The sequence below is a fragment of the Aphelocoma coerulescens genome, chromosome 1, assembly GCF_041296385.1.
Source record: "Aphelocoma coerulescens isolate FSJ_1873_10779 chromosome 1, UR_Acoe_1.0, whole genome shotgun sequence".
Taxonomy (NCBI): Eukaryota; Metazoa; Chordata; class Aves; order Passeriformes; family Corvidae; genus Aphelocoma; species Aphelocoma coerulescens.
Window position 1 is genome coordinate 92,186,346 of NC_091013.1, and position 13,400 is coordinate 92,199,745.

Below are 13,400 nucleotides of genomic sequence, written 5' to 3' on the forward strand. Positions count from 1 at the left end.
CTGCCTGAGGCTGTGCAAAGGGAGATGGTTTGAGCTGCAGTGATGCTCCCCTTCATCTGTTTTCCTTTTCCTTGGTGAGTTTCTGTGTTGCAACCAGTATCATGTGAAATGCACTACCAAGGTATTGACGGAACTTCCCCAATCTCCATTTGCTCTGGGGTACACCCAGGATATGGCTTTATCAGCACAACAGATTAGAGCCCATGAAGGCTCCTCACCAGTGTGGGAGGTGCCCTGTGCAGGAGGAAGGCTGTGTTTGCAGCTAAAGTGGTTAATGGGCACCCTTGGAGAAGAGTGATCCTGTGGTAGAGAGGATGAATCGCCAAGGGAGAGTCAGTCCTGGAACTGCAGGTAACCCCCAAACCTTCCTTCCTTCCTTTCTGTCCTCCTGTCAAAGGAGTTGGGGGAAAGACAGGGCTGGGATGGATGCTGGGCATGGTACGGCGGCCGGCCTCCTACCAGGAGATGGGGCTTAGGACAAGAGCAAAGCAGCAGATGAGGGAACTGGGCAGTGCTGGGCAGGCTGGCAGAATGGCCTTTTTCCTAGAGCCAGGGGGAATGGAAGCCCAGGCAGACCGTGGTCTGCTACTCCCTTCAGTGGTTTGTCTGTAAACAATGGGACTGAAGGGTGCAATCCTTCTCTGATTCCCCTGGTAAAGCTGTCTGCATCAAGCTGAGCACAATCCGTGCTCCCATCTCTGAAGGACAACCCAGCCAGGGCTCTCCCAAGAGCTCCCAAGTGCCTTTTCCCCCTGTGGAAACAATGCCTTCTGTGTGTCTGGCTGTGCCCACGCTGAGCTGGGCACTCACTCCTTTGGGGGACTGTGCCACTGCAGAAAGGGGCTCCCGGTACAGAGCCAAAATACAGGTAGTGAGAGCAAGAAGCTCTAAAGAGAGAGGAAGAGGAGGGAGGTCCAGAAAGAGCAATCAGTGACAGACAGGGGTAACGGGGGGCAACAAGGAAGATGCGTTGAGGAGAAAGGAGGTCTGACAGGACAAAGGGGGAGTGAGGTTTGGGCAGAATCCAGACAGGGCTTGTGATAAACAGGGAAATAAAAAGCAGCCTCAGGGCAGCCCCTATGTTACTCTGCTCTGTGGGTCTGACCCACTGCTAGTGACAGGCAGCAGCACCTGCTTCCAGCACCTGTGGGGCTCCCCTGTCCTTGGAACAAGGGACCAGCAGGGTGTTGGGGTACGGAGCCACCTGGGTTATCCTGCCCCTGACTCTGGGCTGGGATATTCCCACTCCTGCTTTGTGTTTTTCAGCCCCAGCAGAAGAGAGAAGCTGCTCCTGGCTGAACATCTGGGTCTTCCTTACTTTTGCCCTTGTCATCAAAGCTGCCTTGGTGACCATCTGCCTTGGTGGGTTCCAGGGTCTCTTAATTCCCTCGGGATGAAGGGCTCAGGTGACTGCCTTTTGTCAGGTGGAAAACCCATTTCCTAGTCCCTCTGCCAGCAGGCAAACGGCCTTCACCAAAACCCAGGTCAGAGATCCCTTCTCATGCAGCCTCGAGCCTTGTGAGAATACATCTGTAATCCAACATTTGAATCTCTGGCCATAAGGCAGATCTCTTGGATAACCTGGCTGTGTGAGGAACTGCCTGTGGTGGCAGCAAGGCTGTCAGAGCAGTTTGCTGTAAGTCTCTGAGTCTGCATGAGCTGAGAGCTTGGACCACACTTCTCTGATGGAAGGGTTTCTGGAGGACCCTGAGCCAACAATTTGCTATCCTGCTTGCTCAGGAAGGCTAAGGCAGTAACAGTGTCTGTCAACAAACAGAGATTGCGTGGCTAACTGAGGAATACACTTCTCCTTTTTGGTCCCTGCAGGGATGAACAGTTCCACAGCTGCTCAGTTCCATCAGCTGCACTAAACTAAAAGCCATCTCTCCTCTCAGTCTCCTTGTGTAGCGATAATGTCACCTTTATTGGCAACGGGGGTGCTCAGCCAGGCATCGCCCTTGCCCATCTCCTCTGAGCCTTCTTCCATCACAGCAATTCACTAAGCAGGCGCTGGGACCACGATGATTGTTCTGCTCACAAGTAAAAATATTTCTAAATGAAATGATTGATAAAAACAGACATCTGTATTGCTAAGCACACCCCGATCAGCTCCTAATCAATATTCCTGAGTGTTTGAGTTACTAATGAGTCCTTGGGCTTGTGGATGTGGCCTGTCACCAACAGTGCATTATTCCCCACACACTGGGGGTTAGTAAATGCTAGGAGTTTTTGCTCCAGCCCGGTTTCAGCAGCTCCAGCTGTATGTGATTACCTTCAGCTGGACTGTCTGTTGCTGATGGAACAGGCCCAGCTGATGGGTCACTCCTCCAAATGACTGCTGATGTGTAGTTTGGGAAGAGACAAAGTGTGACACTGAAGGGCTGCTTGGTAGACTGGCAGCTGGGCTGTAGGTATGTGCATGGTAGAGTGGCTGTGGTTGGGTGGGATCAATGCTGCCGTGTGTGGCATGTCCTCTGGGAGACGTGCTTCTAGGGATCCTTCTGCTGTCTGACTTGGAAGAAGGTGTCTTTCCGGCTGGGAAAGCAGCTGTGGCACTTGTTTGGGCCTGAAGAGGTGACAGGTGGGACAATGCTTGGTGGGGAAATGGTGGAAGGAGAGCGAAGGCCAGAGATGCTGTGTGAGGAGCTGGGAGGAAGGGATAATCCTGCTGCCTTTTCTCTCCCTTTGCAGTGGTTCCCTTCTGCCACAGCAGTGACCAGCCCACAGCCCTGCAGCAGCAGTTCTCGGAGTGGAAGTGCGACTCAGCGCTGCCAAAAGGCACAGGTCAGTACTTGCAATGTCCCCTGTTCCTTGGGGCTAAAGGCCTAAAGGAGGCTGTAGCAGGACAGGTCAAACCACATCGCCAGGAGAACTTTGTCGAGACCTGAGATCCCCTTACAAGGACCACCATGGCTTTGGGTACACAAAGCTCACTGGTCATACCCCAAAGCAATGGGAAGAAATGTCTGTACTATCCCTGTTTTTTCAAGCACTTTCTCTCAGAAAAGTCAGCAAGGAGAACATGAGCACTGTGCCTGGAAGACTTGGATCTTTGCAACCACCATCTCTTGTTAGTAGCCTTCATCTCTGTGTCCTCTCTTTGCGCAGACCGAGGCTGGCTGTGCTGCCCAAAGGGCTGGAGAAGGTTTCAAAGAAGCTGCTATTTCCTGTCCACTGATAAGATGGCATGGGCTGAGAGTGAGCAGAACTGCACTGGGATGGGCTCCCAGCTGGTGGTGATCAACAGCAAGGCAGAGCAGGTGGGTGCACAGGGCTGAGAGAGGGACCCAGCAGCCAGAGACACCGTGCTGGGCCCTGGAGGGCACTCAGAGCCCCTCCTTGTCCTGCAGGGGAGGGGGAAGGTCCTGGCTGCACCCCTGCAGCACCAGCTCCTCTCTGCCCCCAGCCCCACCCCACAGGGACTCCTGATGCCTCCCTGTGCTCAGTCCTGCCCCTCATGGACATTGCACTCTCTCTGATTGCCAGGTTTTCCTCTCTGAGCAGATAAAACGAGAGCCAAAAAGAGAGAATTTCCACATCGGCCTGTTTGCGGAGAAGGTGGGACAGTGGCAGTGGGTGGACAAGACTCCATATAATGTGACAGCAGCGTGAGTATCTCTGGATGAAGAGTGTTTGGTGTGACTCCTGGTAGGGAAAGAAAGCAGGGGAGATGTGAGAGGTTTTGCTGGTGCATGAGAGAGGGGTTCTCACCATGCTTCCTTGTGAGAGATCAAAGGTGCAGCAGAAGAGGACACCAGGTTCACATGGGCTCGTCTGCGCTGCTTATTGGTTATGAATTAACTGCCTGTGACCTGGAAATCAATGCATTAGGCATAGAAAAAGCTGCATCTTGCCAGCAGCAAGAACCCTTCAGAGATGACCAGGCTTGCCTGAGCTGCACTGCATTTACATGCACAGGAATGGCCTGTGCTGAAATGCAGGGAGAGATGGGGCACAGCAAGAGAGCATCAGGACTGTCCTTGCTGTGTCTTCTGGAGAACAAACTTGTCCTGGAGGCCAACATGGGCCTCTGCTGGGTGGGAAGTGCATGGGGTGAGTGGTGGTGGGCAGTTCCCCAGCAGCAGGGTGGAGCAGGGCCCTGTTGTGCTGGAAGGCTGTAGGAAGGAGGCAGGTTTCCACATGACACTGGTGCCAGTGGGATATGGAGTGGGAGGAAGGGCACTGCTTCTGTCCATGAATCAGCACTGGCAACTTCTGTCTCTTCCCTTCAAGTCCTGCATTGTGCTGTGGCCTTTTCCACAGTGCTTTACAGTGGATGCTGGGCAGTAACAAGCCTGTCTCTGTCCCAGGTTCTGGCGGCGAGGAGAACCAAGTGAAAGCCCAGATGAGAACTGCACTGTAATGCATGTTCCTGGAGAACCTCTCAACAACTGGCATGATGTTAGATCAGATCTTTTGCATCATCGAATTTGCAAAGCTGCAGCAGTAACTGTGTGATGAAATATGCTATCCCTGTCCTGAGTAAATCTGGGAGCTGAGCAGCGAGCTGGGAACAGCACTGGGCTGTGCTGGGAGGGGTGGGGAGCCCTGACACATCTACACTGTGCTGGGTGGGACCACGTGTGTGGAAGTGAAATGAGCTTTGTCCAGCATCCCCAGTGCATGTAGTGGCTCAGGGAACAAGGAAGGCTCAGGCTCATCAAAGCAGGTCCTGTGGTTCTTGTGTCCTCTTCTCTCTGAGTGGGTCCAGCAGCCACTGGCTGGAAAGAGATGGACTTCTCCAGGAGGAAGACACAGGAATGGAAGACAGATGTCCAGAGATGCAATTTCCTTTGTCTCCTTGAGCCGAGGTGTTTGCTTTTGTTGAGTCACACAGAATTTACTCCAGTTGTCCTGGTTTTGCTGAACAAATTCTGAATTCTTATACAAGAGGAAATAGAACACCTGCCCAATGAAGAAAGGCTCTGTGCTGTGTGTGTATATCTCTCTTTCTTTTTCCCATCTCTAAGCTGTTGGGGTTATAATCCTAGAATCATGGAATGGTTTGGGTTGGAAGAGGCTTTTAAAGGTAGTCTAGTTTCAAGCCCCCTAGGTCATGAGTAGGACACCTTCCACTAGACCAGGTTGCTCAAATCGCCATCCATCCAGGCCTTGAAGACTTCAGGGATGAGACATCCACAGCTCCTATTGGTAACTGGTTCCAGTGCCTCACCATCTCACACGAATGTATTTCTTCCTAATATTTAATCTAAACCTGTCCTCTGTCAGTGTAAAGCCCTTTGTCCTATCACTACACTCTTGTGTAAGAAGTCCCTCTCCACAAGGGTATTTCCACTGCTGTAGTATTGACACTTGTAGCGATTTGACTTAATTCCATGGGATACAGTCAATAACACAAGCAGATGTGAAGAAGTGTCACAAGCAGATGTGAAGAAGTGTCACAGGCAGCTGTGAGAAAGCAGTCATCAGCAGAAACTTGTGGTGCTATCAGGGAACCGGGGAAGTGCAGTGCTGCAAATATCCTCCCTTCCCTTTCCTGGTGTCCCGGTCCTCTCCAGCTTCACAATGCAGATGTGTATCTCATGCAGAACTAAATCCTTCTCTGATGCCACTTGAGTTAATGTCCCTTGGTGTCCTGCATCGGGAACATGACCACCATGCTCTTCATAGCCGCTTTGGGGCTGACATGCTTCTCCCATCTTCCAGTGTTTTGTTCCCAGTGCCAAGCCTCATCTTTCCTCACACACAGCTCGTACTTAACCTATTTCTTCACACCATTTTTCTCTCTTTGCCTCAGCCTCCTCCCATTCCCTGCTGGCTCTGCCTACGCCCAATGCTCTGGCTGTGAGCACAACAGCACAATTTCCTCCTTTCCCCCTAAGTCACACATCTAGACCCAGAGTTAATGTGCCTGCCCTGGAGATCTGCTGCCGGACAGGTCTTCTGGTTTCGGCAGTTTTATGGGGTCAGGCTCATCCCTGCAAAGCAGCATTTTAGCCACTTCTCTCAGAGTTTGTCTTCATGTTGACTTTCTTCTCCACTGTCTATTTGCATGCATCTGCCTTCCAAGGATTTCATCTTCTCTGGTTTTGAATTTATTTCTCTAGTTCCCAGATCACTTTTCCCCCCAGTTTGTTTCCTGGCCTCTTGGCTTGTCCCTTCTCAAGTTTTCACTTGATGAAATTTCTTCTCTTTGAGGGGTTGTTCACCTTTCCTCCCCATCAGGCTCTGTCTTTGCACAAGTAGAATGAAATAGCCCATGCTTTGCCTCCTTCTGTAGATAGCCTGAAAAACTGGATAGGGAGCAACAGAAACACAGTGGTGTTCCACCTCGGTGATCCGACTGTGTCCTCTCACTTCATACAACAGCTCTCCATCTTCCTCGTGAGTTCTTCCTGCACAGAGCCTGGGAGTGAGACTTTCTTCCTGAAACATGCAGGAGATGAGCTCTCATGAAGCCCGACCCCGCCTGGCCTACCAGGCTGCCATTTCAAGGAGGGACACACGTGACAGGACACCCTCCTGGCCCTGCAAGTGAGGGCCTCTCCATCTGCAGCCCAGAAACCATGCTCTGCAGTGGCACAGCTCCTCCCAGCACCAGCCTGGACTGCTGGGCTTGGTACTGGCTGCAAAGGCCTGCCTTGTCTTTAGCACCATTCCCATGAGTTTCTGGCTTTTTCCATGCAGGACTCCCCTTTAGGCCTCCCTCTGTGATAACTCCTAACCCACGAGCAGGACAAGGAGCAGATTTCCTGTTGTCCCTCCTCCAGACAAGGGCCATCCCAGAACAGGAGGGTTAGGCCTGCAGTGGTGCTGAAGGTGCACAGCCCTTGAAGGACAGAGCTGACCAGCAGGTTCCTCTGCTGGGTGTCCACTCCTGGGGTCAGCCTGCAGTGAGCAGCAGCCGCTGTCAGGCCTGGACGTGGCCCTCTCACCTCGGCTGTAGGAAGAAGGCAGGATTCCATGTAGGAGTGATGCCCGCGGGTACAGAGCAGGAGAACAAGGGTGATTCATCCTGGGAGTTTGGGATGAATCAGGATCTGGAAGAGTCCACCTCTCTGTCCATCTGAGAGCCCATGTCCTGGACCTCATGTTCCCTGCAAGGATTGACTCACCAACATGTCAGAATCACCGCAGACAAGCTGGACCTCAGCCTCTACATCCCCAACAGTTCAGCCTCATTGGTGAGTGTGAGATCCAGCAGAGCCCATCTCATCCTTGGGTCCTCCATAAGCTGTCTCAGGAAGCTGCGTGAGAAGGATGCTGCAGAGTCCTCTGGGACTGCTTGTACTTTACTGCTGAAAACAAAGCTCCAAAACTGCAGCACAAGCTGCTGAGCCTGAGAGCTGCTCTGTGAGCTGCCCCGCTCCCACCCGGCTGGGGCTCAGGGCTGTGGGGCTGCTTTTCAGCCTGTGAGAGGGCAAAGCAAGCGGGCACAGTGGGAACAACTCCCCCTGGGATTGATCCTCTCTTCCTCCATTGTCCCTGCTGGAAGCACTTCTCCCATGTTTTCTGCCTTTTGCTTTGTTAGCATTTCCTCCCAGGCTGCTTGCCCTTAGGTCCCTGCTTCAGATAAGCCTTTTCCTTCAAATCATTTGGAATTCAAGAAAACTGGAAACAGGACTGCCCAGGGCATTCACATTGATGGAGAAACTGCCACCAACCACTGAGAAAGAGAGAACTTCCTCCACCACGTTCATTTCTGAACACGAGCACACTTGCTGTCCTCCATACTTGGAACCCTCTTGAGCCTTACCCATCCCACTTCATGGTGGTCAAGCGGCCTGGACAGCAGCAAGCGATAAAATAGGAGTGTGAATGCAAAGAGCAGTGTGAATTGAATACCTGCAACTATTTGAGGAGGCATTTGGCCCAAAATTCTGGCTGTTAAAGACCATGATGACCAGCATAACAGTAACCAGGGCATGAGGGCCACGCTTCTGAGACAGAGAAGGCACAGGCTGAAAACAAAGTTGAGAAGAAGCAAGAACATTGTAAGAGAGAGAGGACAGAGAATTGGGAAGGAAGTGAGGAAGTGGCCATTGAGCTCAGGGTGCTCTGCAACTTGGCCACCTCTGTCTGTAAGAAGCTCCCTGGCAGCTGAGTGCCGTGGGTGACCTCGCTCATGGCAGTGAGGGCTGCAGCAGGCACAGAGCCACGGTCCAGCAGTGGCACAACAGGACCTTGTGCTTTCACCTGTGCTTCACAGGCTGCTGCAAGAGGTGTGGCTACACACGAACCCTCCATCTCCAGCAGGAAGCGTGTGGGACCGGGGAACCCCTGCTTCCACAAAGGGGATGTGTTCTTGCAGCTGCACTTCCCAGGCTGGTGGTGGGAGACTGGAGGTTGCACAAGTCGTGTGCATGTGTTTTTATGTGGGGTGAGAGCTTGTGAACATTAGTTACATGACCGTGTTTAGAAATGTAGGGTCTGACCCTGCCTGCAGCCTGTGGTGCACAAAACAACAGAATCAGAGGATCTCTTCTCCAGAGAGTTCAGCCTTGGCCTCACTTGTAAGCAGTTCTGTGCCCTGATCTTCTGATGCTTCAGCTGAAATGCCTGTGCTATTGCCATGAGCTCTCCCATTCCCATGTCTCTGCACCCGTGCATGCCTCTCCCCAGGGAGAAACCAGCTGATGGAACTAGAGCAAAGGCTGTGTTCCCATCTCAGTCCATTCCACGTGTGTCTGCAGCTTGTGCAGTCACAACTGAGGAAAACTTCATGATCTGTCATGCACAGGGACTCTGGCAGTGCCTAGTGATCCCCCTTCCCCACAATGCCAGGTCATAAGGAACCCCTCTGCCCCAAGCTCCGTCCTCCCTTCCAAAGGAATTCGTTAAAAACAGCGTTGGCAAGTTCTTTGTTGTGCTCTGGATTTCTGGGCTCAGGATGCACATGGGCACTGCCCAGACTGAGTCACAGATATGCTTTCCTGTCAATTTTGGCTCCCTTTTGCAGGCTGTGCTCAGTGGGTTTAGCCCTTTGCTAGCAAATGCCAAATGTACCTGCCAGGGTATGTGTTTTCACACCCAGGGTCCCTCAGCAGGAAAGAGCAAGCAGCAGAGAGGGAAGGCCATGGATGTCCTGTGAAACTGCCTGAGGCTGTGCAAAGGGAGATGGTTTGAGCTGCAGTGATGCTCCCCTTCATCTGTTTTCCTTTTCCTTGGTGAGTTTCTGTGTTGCAACCAGTATCTTTTGAAATATCCTGGCAGAGAAATGACAGAAGTTCCCCAATTTCCATGTGCTCTGGGGTACACCCAGGATATGGCTTTTTCTCCATACCAGATTGGAGCCCATGAAGGCTCCTCACCAGTGTGGGAGGTGCCCTGTGCAGGAGGAAGGCTGTGTTTGCAGCCAAAGTGGTAATGGGCACCCTTGGAGAAGAGTGATCCTGTGGTAGAGAGGATGAATCGCCAAGGGAGAGTCAGTCCTGGAACTGCAGGTAACCCCCAAACCTTCCTTCCTTCCTTTCTGTCCTCCTGTCAAAGGAGTTGGGGGAAAGACAGGGCTGGGATGGATGCTGGGCATGGTACGGCGGCCGGCCTCCTACCAGGAGATGGGGCTTAGGACAAGAGCAAAGCAGCAGATGAGGGAACTGGGCAGTGCTGGGCAGGCTGGCAGAATGGCCTTTTTCCTAGAGCCAGGGGGAATGGAAGCCCAGGCAGACCGTGGTCTGCTACTCCCTTCAGTGGTTTGTCTGTAAACAATGGGACTGAAGGGTGCAATCCTTCTCTGATTCCCCTGGTAAAGCTGTCTGCATCAAGCTGAGCACAATCCGTGCTCCCATCTCTGAAGGACAACCCAGCCAGGGCTCTCCCAAGAGCTCCCAAGTGCCTTTTCCCCCTGTGGAAACAATGCCTTCTGTGTGTCTGGCTGTGCCCACGCTGAGCTGGGCACTCACTCCTTTGGGGGACTGTGCCACTGCAGAAAGGGGCTCCCGGTACAGAGCCAAAATACAGGTAGTGAGAGCAAGAAGCTCTAAAGAGAGAGGAAGAGGAGGGAGGTCCAGAAAGAGCAATCAGTGACAGACAGGGGTAACGGGGGGCAACAAGGAAGATGCGTTGAGGAGAAAGGAGGTCTGACGGGACAAAGGGGGAGTGAGGTTTGGGCAGAATCCAGACAGGACTTGTGATAAACAGGGAAATAAAAAGCAGCCTCAGGGCAACCCCTGTGTTACTCTGCTCTGTGGGTCTGACCCACTGCTAGTGACAGGCAGCAGCACCTGCTTCCAGCACCTGTGGGGCTCCCCTGTCCTTGGAACAAGGGACCAGCAGGGTGTTGGGGTACGGAGCCACCTGGGTTATCCTGCCCCTGACTCTGGGCTGGGATATTCCCACTCCTGCTTTGTGTTTTTCAGCCCCAGCAGAAGAGAGAAGCTGCTCCTGGCTGAACATCTGGGTCTTCCTTACTTTTGCCCTTGTCATCAAAGCTGCCTTGGTGACCATCTGCCTTGGTGGGTTCCAGGGTCTCTTAATTCCCTCGGGATGAAGGGCTCAGGTGACTGCCTTTTGTCAGGTGGAAAACCCATTTCCTAGTCCCCCTGCCAGCAGGCAAACAGCCTTCACCAAAACCCAGGTCTCTCTACTGTTATTAGCTTGTCCCACAACTTCTTTGTCCCTTTCCTTATCCCATCCTCAGAGGATTTCTAATCCAGCTTTGTCAGCTGGGAAAGTGATTCTCTCAGCCAGCAGAGGTGAGAGAAGCTCATCCAAGGGAAGGAGTGACTGGTAGTGGAAGAAATGGTCTGCTCTCCTCACATCCTTGCTCAGTCCAGATTTCATAGCTTGTTAACGTAACAGAGTCTCTCTAGGGGCTCTAAAGCAGAAGGTTGAGGATAGCACTTGTTGCTCATGCATGAGGTGCAAATGATGAGAGTAGCTCTTTCCTTCTCTTTCCTCTCTTCTCAGTGGCTTTACTTGATGGAAGCTACGGCCAGTACAAGACTGTCTTCCAGAACTCTACAGAGTGGTACTGTGTCCCCAGCAGTTCTGCAGACAAAAGTGAGTGATGCTGAGAGCCTCATAAGCAATGCAAAGAACTTCACCAAAATTTAGTCTGGTTTCCCCTCAACCTTTGAGGTTGGGAGTATCATTGTCAGTCACAAGTGGATTGTTTTAAGGAATGAATCTGGGGAATTGAGGGAAGAAGACACTGTATTGTACATTTTTACTTAGGATGCTATGGAAACATATTCCAGGCCAGTGGAAGAGGATGGGTCGTTCCACACCTGCATTTGACCAACCTTCCTACTCTTCCCCTCACACAACCCCTCTAATGCAAGTCTGGTCTACTGATCTAGATAAAAGTGCTTTTATACAGGCTGGTTCAATCCAGCTCCACTCCCTGTGCCGGCTCACTGCCTGTTCACACAAGCACCATGGTCAGGGTGAGGGACAGAGGAGGGAGGATGATGTTAAGTAGTTAGGAATAGCTGGAGAGCTGAGCTGCAATCACACATGAAGTTAGGGTAATGTGGAGTGCTGGAATGCCTGTAGTGCAAGTTCCCAACCTCAGGTCAGAGATCTGCCCACATGCAACTTCATGTTTTGTGAGGATATATCTGTGGCAGCTTTTTATTCCACCACGTGACTTCCTGGCCATAAGGCAGATCTCTTGGATAACCTGGCTGTGTGAGGAACTGCCTGTGGTGGCAGCAAGGCTGTCAGAGCAGTTTGCTGTAAGTCTCTGAGTCTGCATGAGCTGAGAGCTTGGACCACACTTCTCTGATGGAAGCATTTCCAAGCCAACTACTTCCCATCTTGCTTCCTCAAGAAGGGCAAGGCAGAAGCCACATCTCTCAACAAAGAGATGTTGCATGGAAAAGGCAGGAGAGACAGAGAAAGGCAAGGGGTCCCTTCAGGCAGGGGCCTTGTGACAGGAGCCTGCCAGGCTGCTGGCAGCTTTACTTGTGGGGTGCAGAAGAGAGCATTTATCTCTGTCCAGACTAAAGATGGGGTTCAAACCCCACTCCTAACACCTGGGACCCTACATTGAACTCACAGTCATAAAGGACAGCACATTTTGTTCAAAAGCAGGATTTTTTTGCCCAACAGTGGAAGGCTGGCTGTGCTGCCCAAAGGGCTGGAGAAGGTTTCAAAGAAGCTGCTATTTCCTGTCCACTGATAAGATGGCATGGGCTGAGAGTGAGCAGAACTGCACTGGGATGGGCTCCCAGCTGGTGGTGATCAACAGCAAGGCAGAGCAGGTGGGTGCACAGGGCTGAGAGAGGGACCCAGCAGCCAGAGACACCGTGCTGGGCCCTGGAGGGCACTCAGAGCCCCTCCTTGTCCTGCAGGGGAGGGGGAAGGTCCTGGCTGCACCCCTGCAGCACCAGCTCCCCTCTGCCACCAGCCCCACCCCACAGGGACTCCTGATGCCTCCCTGTGCTCAGTCCTGCCCCTCATGGAGATTGTGCTTTTTTCCAGGATTTCCTCTTCAACTTGGCAAAAGAAACAGTTACTAACATCTATGAAACAAAATACTACATAGGCTTATCTGCTCACAAAAATGGGCAGTGGCAGTGGGTGGATCAGACTCCGTATGAAAAGACAGCCACGTGAGTATCCTGGTGGAGTGAGGAAGGCCCTGTAATTCATGCCTGCAGCCCAAGTGACCAATACATTGTGTAAGGCAGGTATTTCTGTCTTCAACTGCTTTGCAAGTCAGAAAACTTAACTAGTTTTCTAGTCAAAATTATGGCTCCTGTTTTCTGTCGCAGTAGCATTCCTTTTCTCTTCCACAACTGTTTGAGGTGACTCCACATCCACTGTCATGCATGCTAGGGAATTTCCAATCAAGGAACTTTCTTTTACAGGTTTTGGAAGCCTGGGGAGCCCAATTTACTCTTTGCAGAAAAATGTGCTGCAATTCATGTCAAGGGAAACATGGACCCCAACACTTTCAGTAACTGGAATAACGTCCTTTGCTTCACAAATTGCTATCGAATTTGTGAACGGGCAGTCGAACTTCTCTGAGGAGGAACATAAAATCTGAGCTCCAAAGGACCAGCTTGTGCCCCTGCATCCCTTTACAAGCTGGAGATCAGTCCTGGGTGAAATAGCTCAGGCTGATGTCAAGGTCCTGCTGGTCCACTCTCCTCCTTCAGAGCTTATTCTCCAGCACTTTCCTTGACTTCTGGTCCAGTCAATATCTCAATGATGTGGAAAAAGCCATCACTGTTTCATGAAAGGATACTCATCCTTCAAATCACCAGAGCAGAATTTGAAAGAACAGCATTCACTGGAGTGCCCTTGTTCCTCCTCTGAACTGAAAAATTAATAATGGTTTTAATGTTTCCTTCTCCTTCAGCACACTGTGTGTTGATAAGTTTTTTTTAAAAAATGTAATAAATGTTAATTCTGCTCTTTACATGAGGATGTCTTCTGAGTGACATGTCCCACATTCCCACAACCCAGCCTCTCAACACAAAGGTTTTAAC

General features: G+C 51.6%; 2 protein-coding genes across 3 annotated transcripts; both read left to right on the plus strand.

The window, feature by feature from the left end:
- The first annotated feature begins 269 nt into the window (after nucleotides 1-269).
- LOC138119388 (C-type lectin domain family 4 member E-like) lies at nucleotides 270-4,922 on the plus strand. Of its 2 annotated transcripts, none has more exons than XM_069031218.1 (6): nucleotides 270-351; nucleotides 1,267-1,362; nucleotides 2,692-2,784; nucleotides 3,109-3,260; nucleotides 3,505-3,608; nucleotides 4,311-4,922. In XM_069031218.1, exons 1-6 carry the CDS (start codon nucleotides 315-317, stop codon nucleotides 4,456-4,458), a joined length of 630 nt encoding a protein of 209 aa, XP_068887319.1. In that variant the 5' UTR covers nucleotides 270-314; the 3' UTR covers nucleotides 4,459-4,922. The 2 variants fall into 2 exon arrangements, with proteins under 2 accessions (XP_068887319.1, XP_068887309.1); XM_069031208.1 differs by having other exon boundaries at nucleotides 277-351; nucleotides 3,487-3,608.
- Nucleotides 4,923-9,068: 4,146 nt separating this feature from the next.
- On the plus strand, nucleotides 9,069-13,182 carry LOC138119394 (C-type lectin domain family 6 member A-like). The gene is made up of 7 exons (XM_069031233.1): nucleotides 9,069-9,128; nucleotides 9,248-9,404; nucleotides 10,320-10,415; nucleotides 10,870-10,962; nucleotides 12,016-12,167; nucleotides 12,388-12,518; nucleotides 12,777-13,182. Exons 2-7 carry the CDS (start codon nucleotides 9,368-9,370, stop codon nucleotides 12,934-12,936), a joined length of 669 nt encoding a protein of 222 aa, XP_068887334.1. The 5' UTR covers nucleotides 9,069-9,128; nucleotides 9,248-9,367; the 3' UTR covers nucleotides 12,937-13,182.
- The last annotated feature ends 218 nt before the right edge of the window (nucleotides 13,183-13,400 follow it).

What these genes read in the sequence shown, in the direction of transcription:
- LOC138119388 (XM_069031208.1), top strand. Translation starts at nt 315, where the DNA reads ATGAATCGCCAAGGGAGAGTCAGTCCTGGAACTGCAG. An exon ending in TCAACAGCAAGGCAGAGCAG is followed by an intron (nt 3,261 to 3,486) that starts GTGGGTGCACAG and finishes TCTGATTGCCAG; the next exon opens with GTTTTCCTCTCTGAGCAGAT. An exon ending in CCATATAATGTGACAGCAGC is followed by an intron (nt 3,609 to 4,310) that starts GTGAGTATCTCT and finishes TCTCTGTCCCAG; the next exon opens with GTTCTGGCGGCGAGGAGAAC.
- LOC138119394 (XM_069031233.1), top strand. Translation starts at nt 9,368, where the DNA reads ATGAATCGCCAAGGGAGAGTCAGTCCTGGAACTGCAG. An exon ending in CAGCAGTTCTGCAGACAAAA is followed by an intron (nt 10,963 to 12,015) that starts GTGAGTGATGCT and finishes TTTGCCCAACAG; the next exon opens with TGGAAGGCTGGCTGTGCTGC. An exon ending in TCAACAGCAAGGCAGAGCAG is followed by an intron (nt 12,168 to 12,387) that starts GTGGGTGCACAG and finishes GCTTTTTTCCAG; the next exon opens with GATTTCCTCTTCAACTTGGC.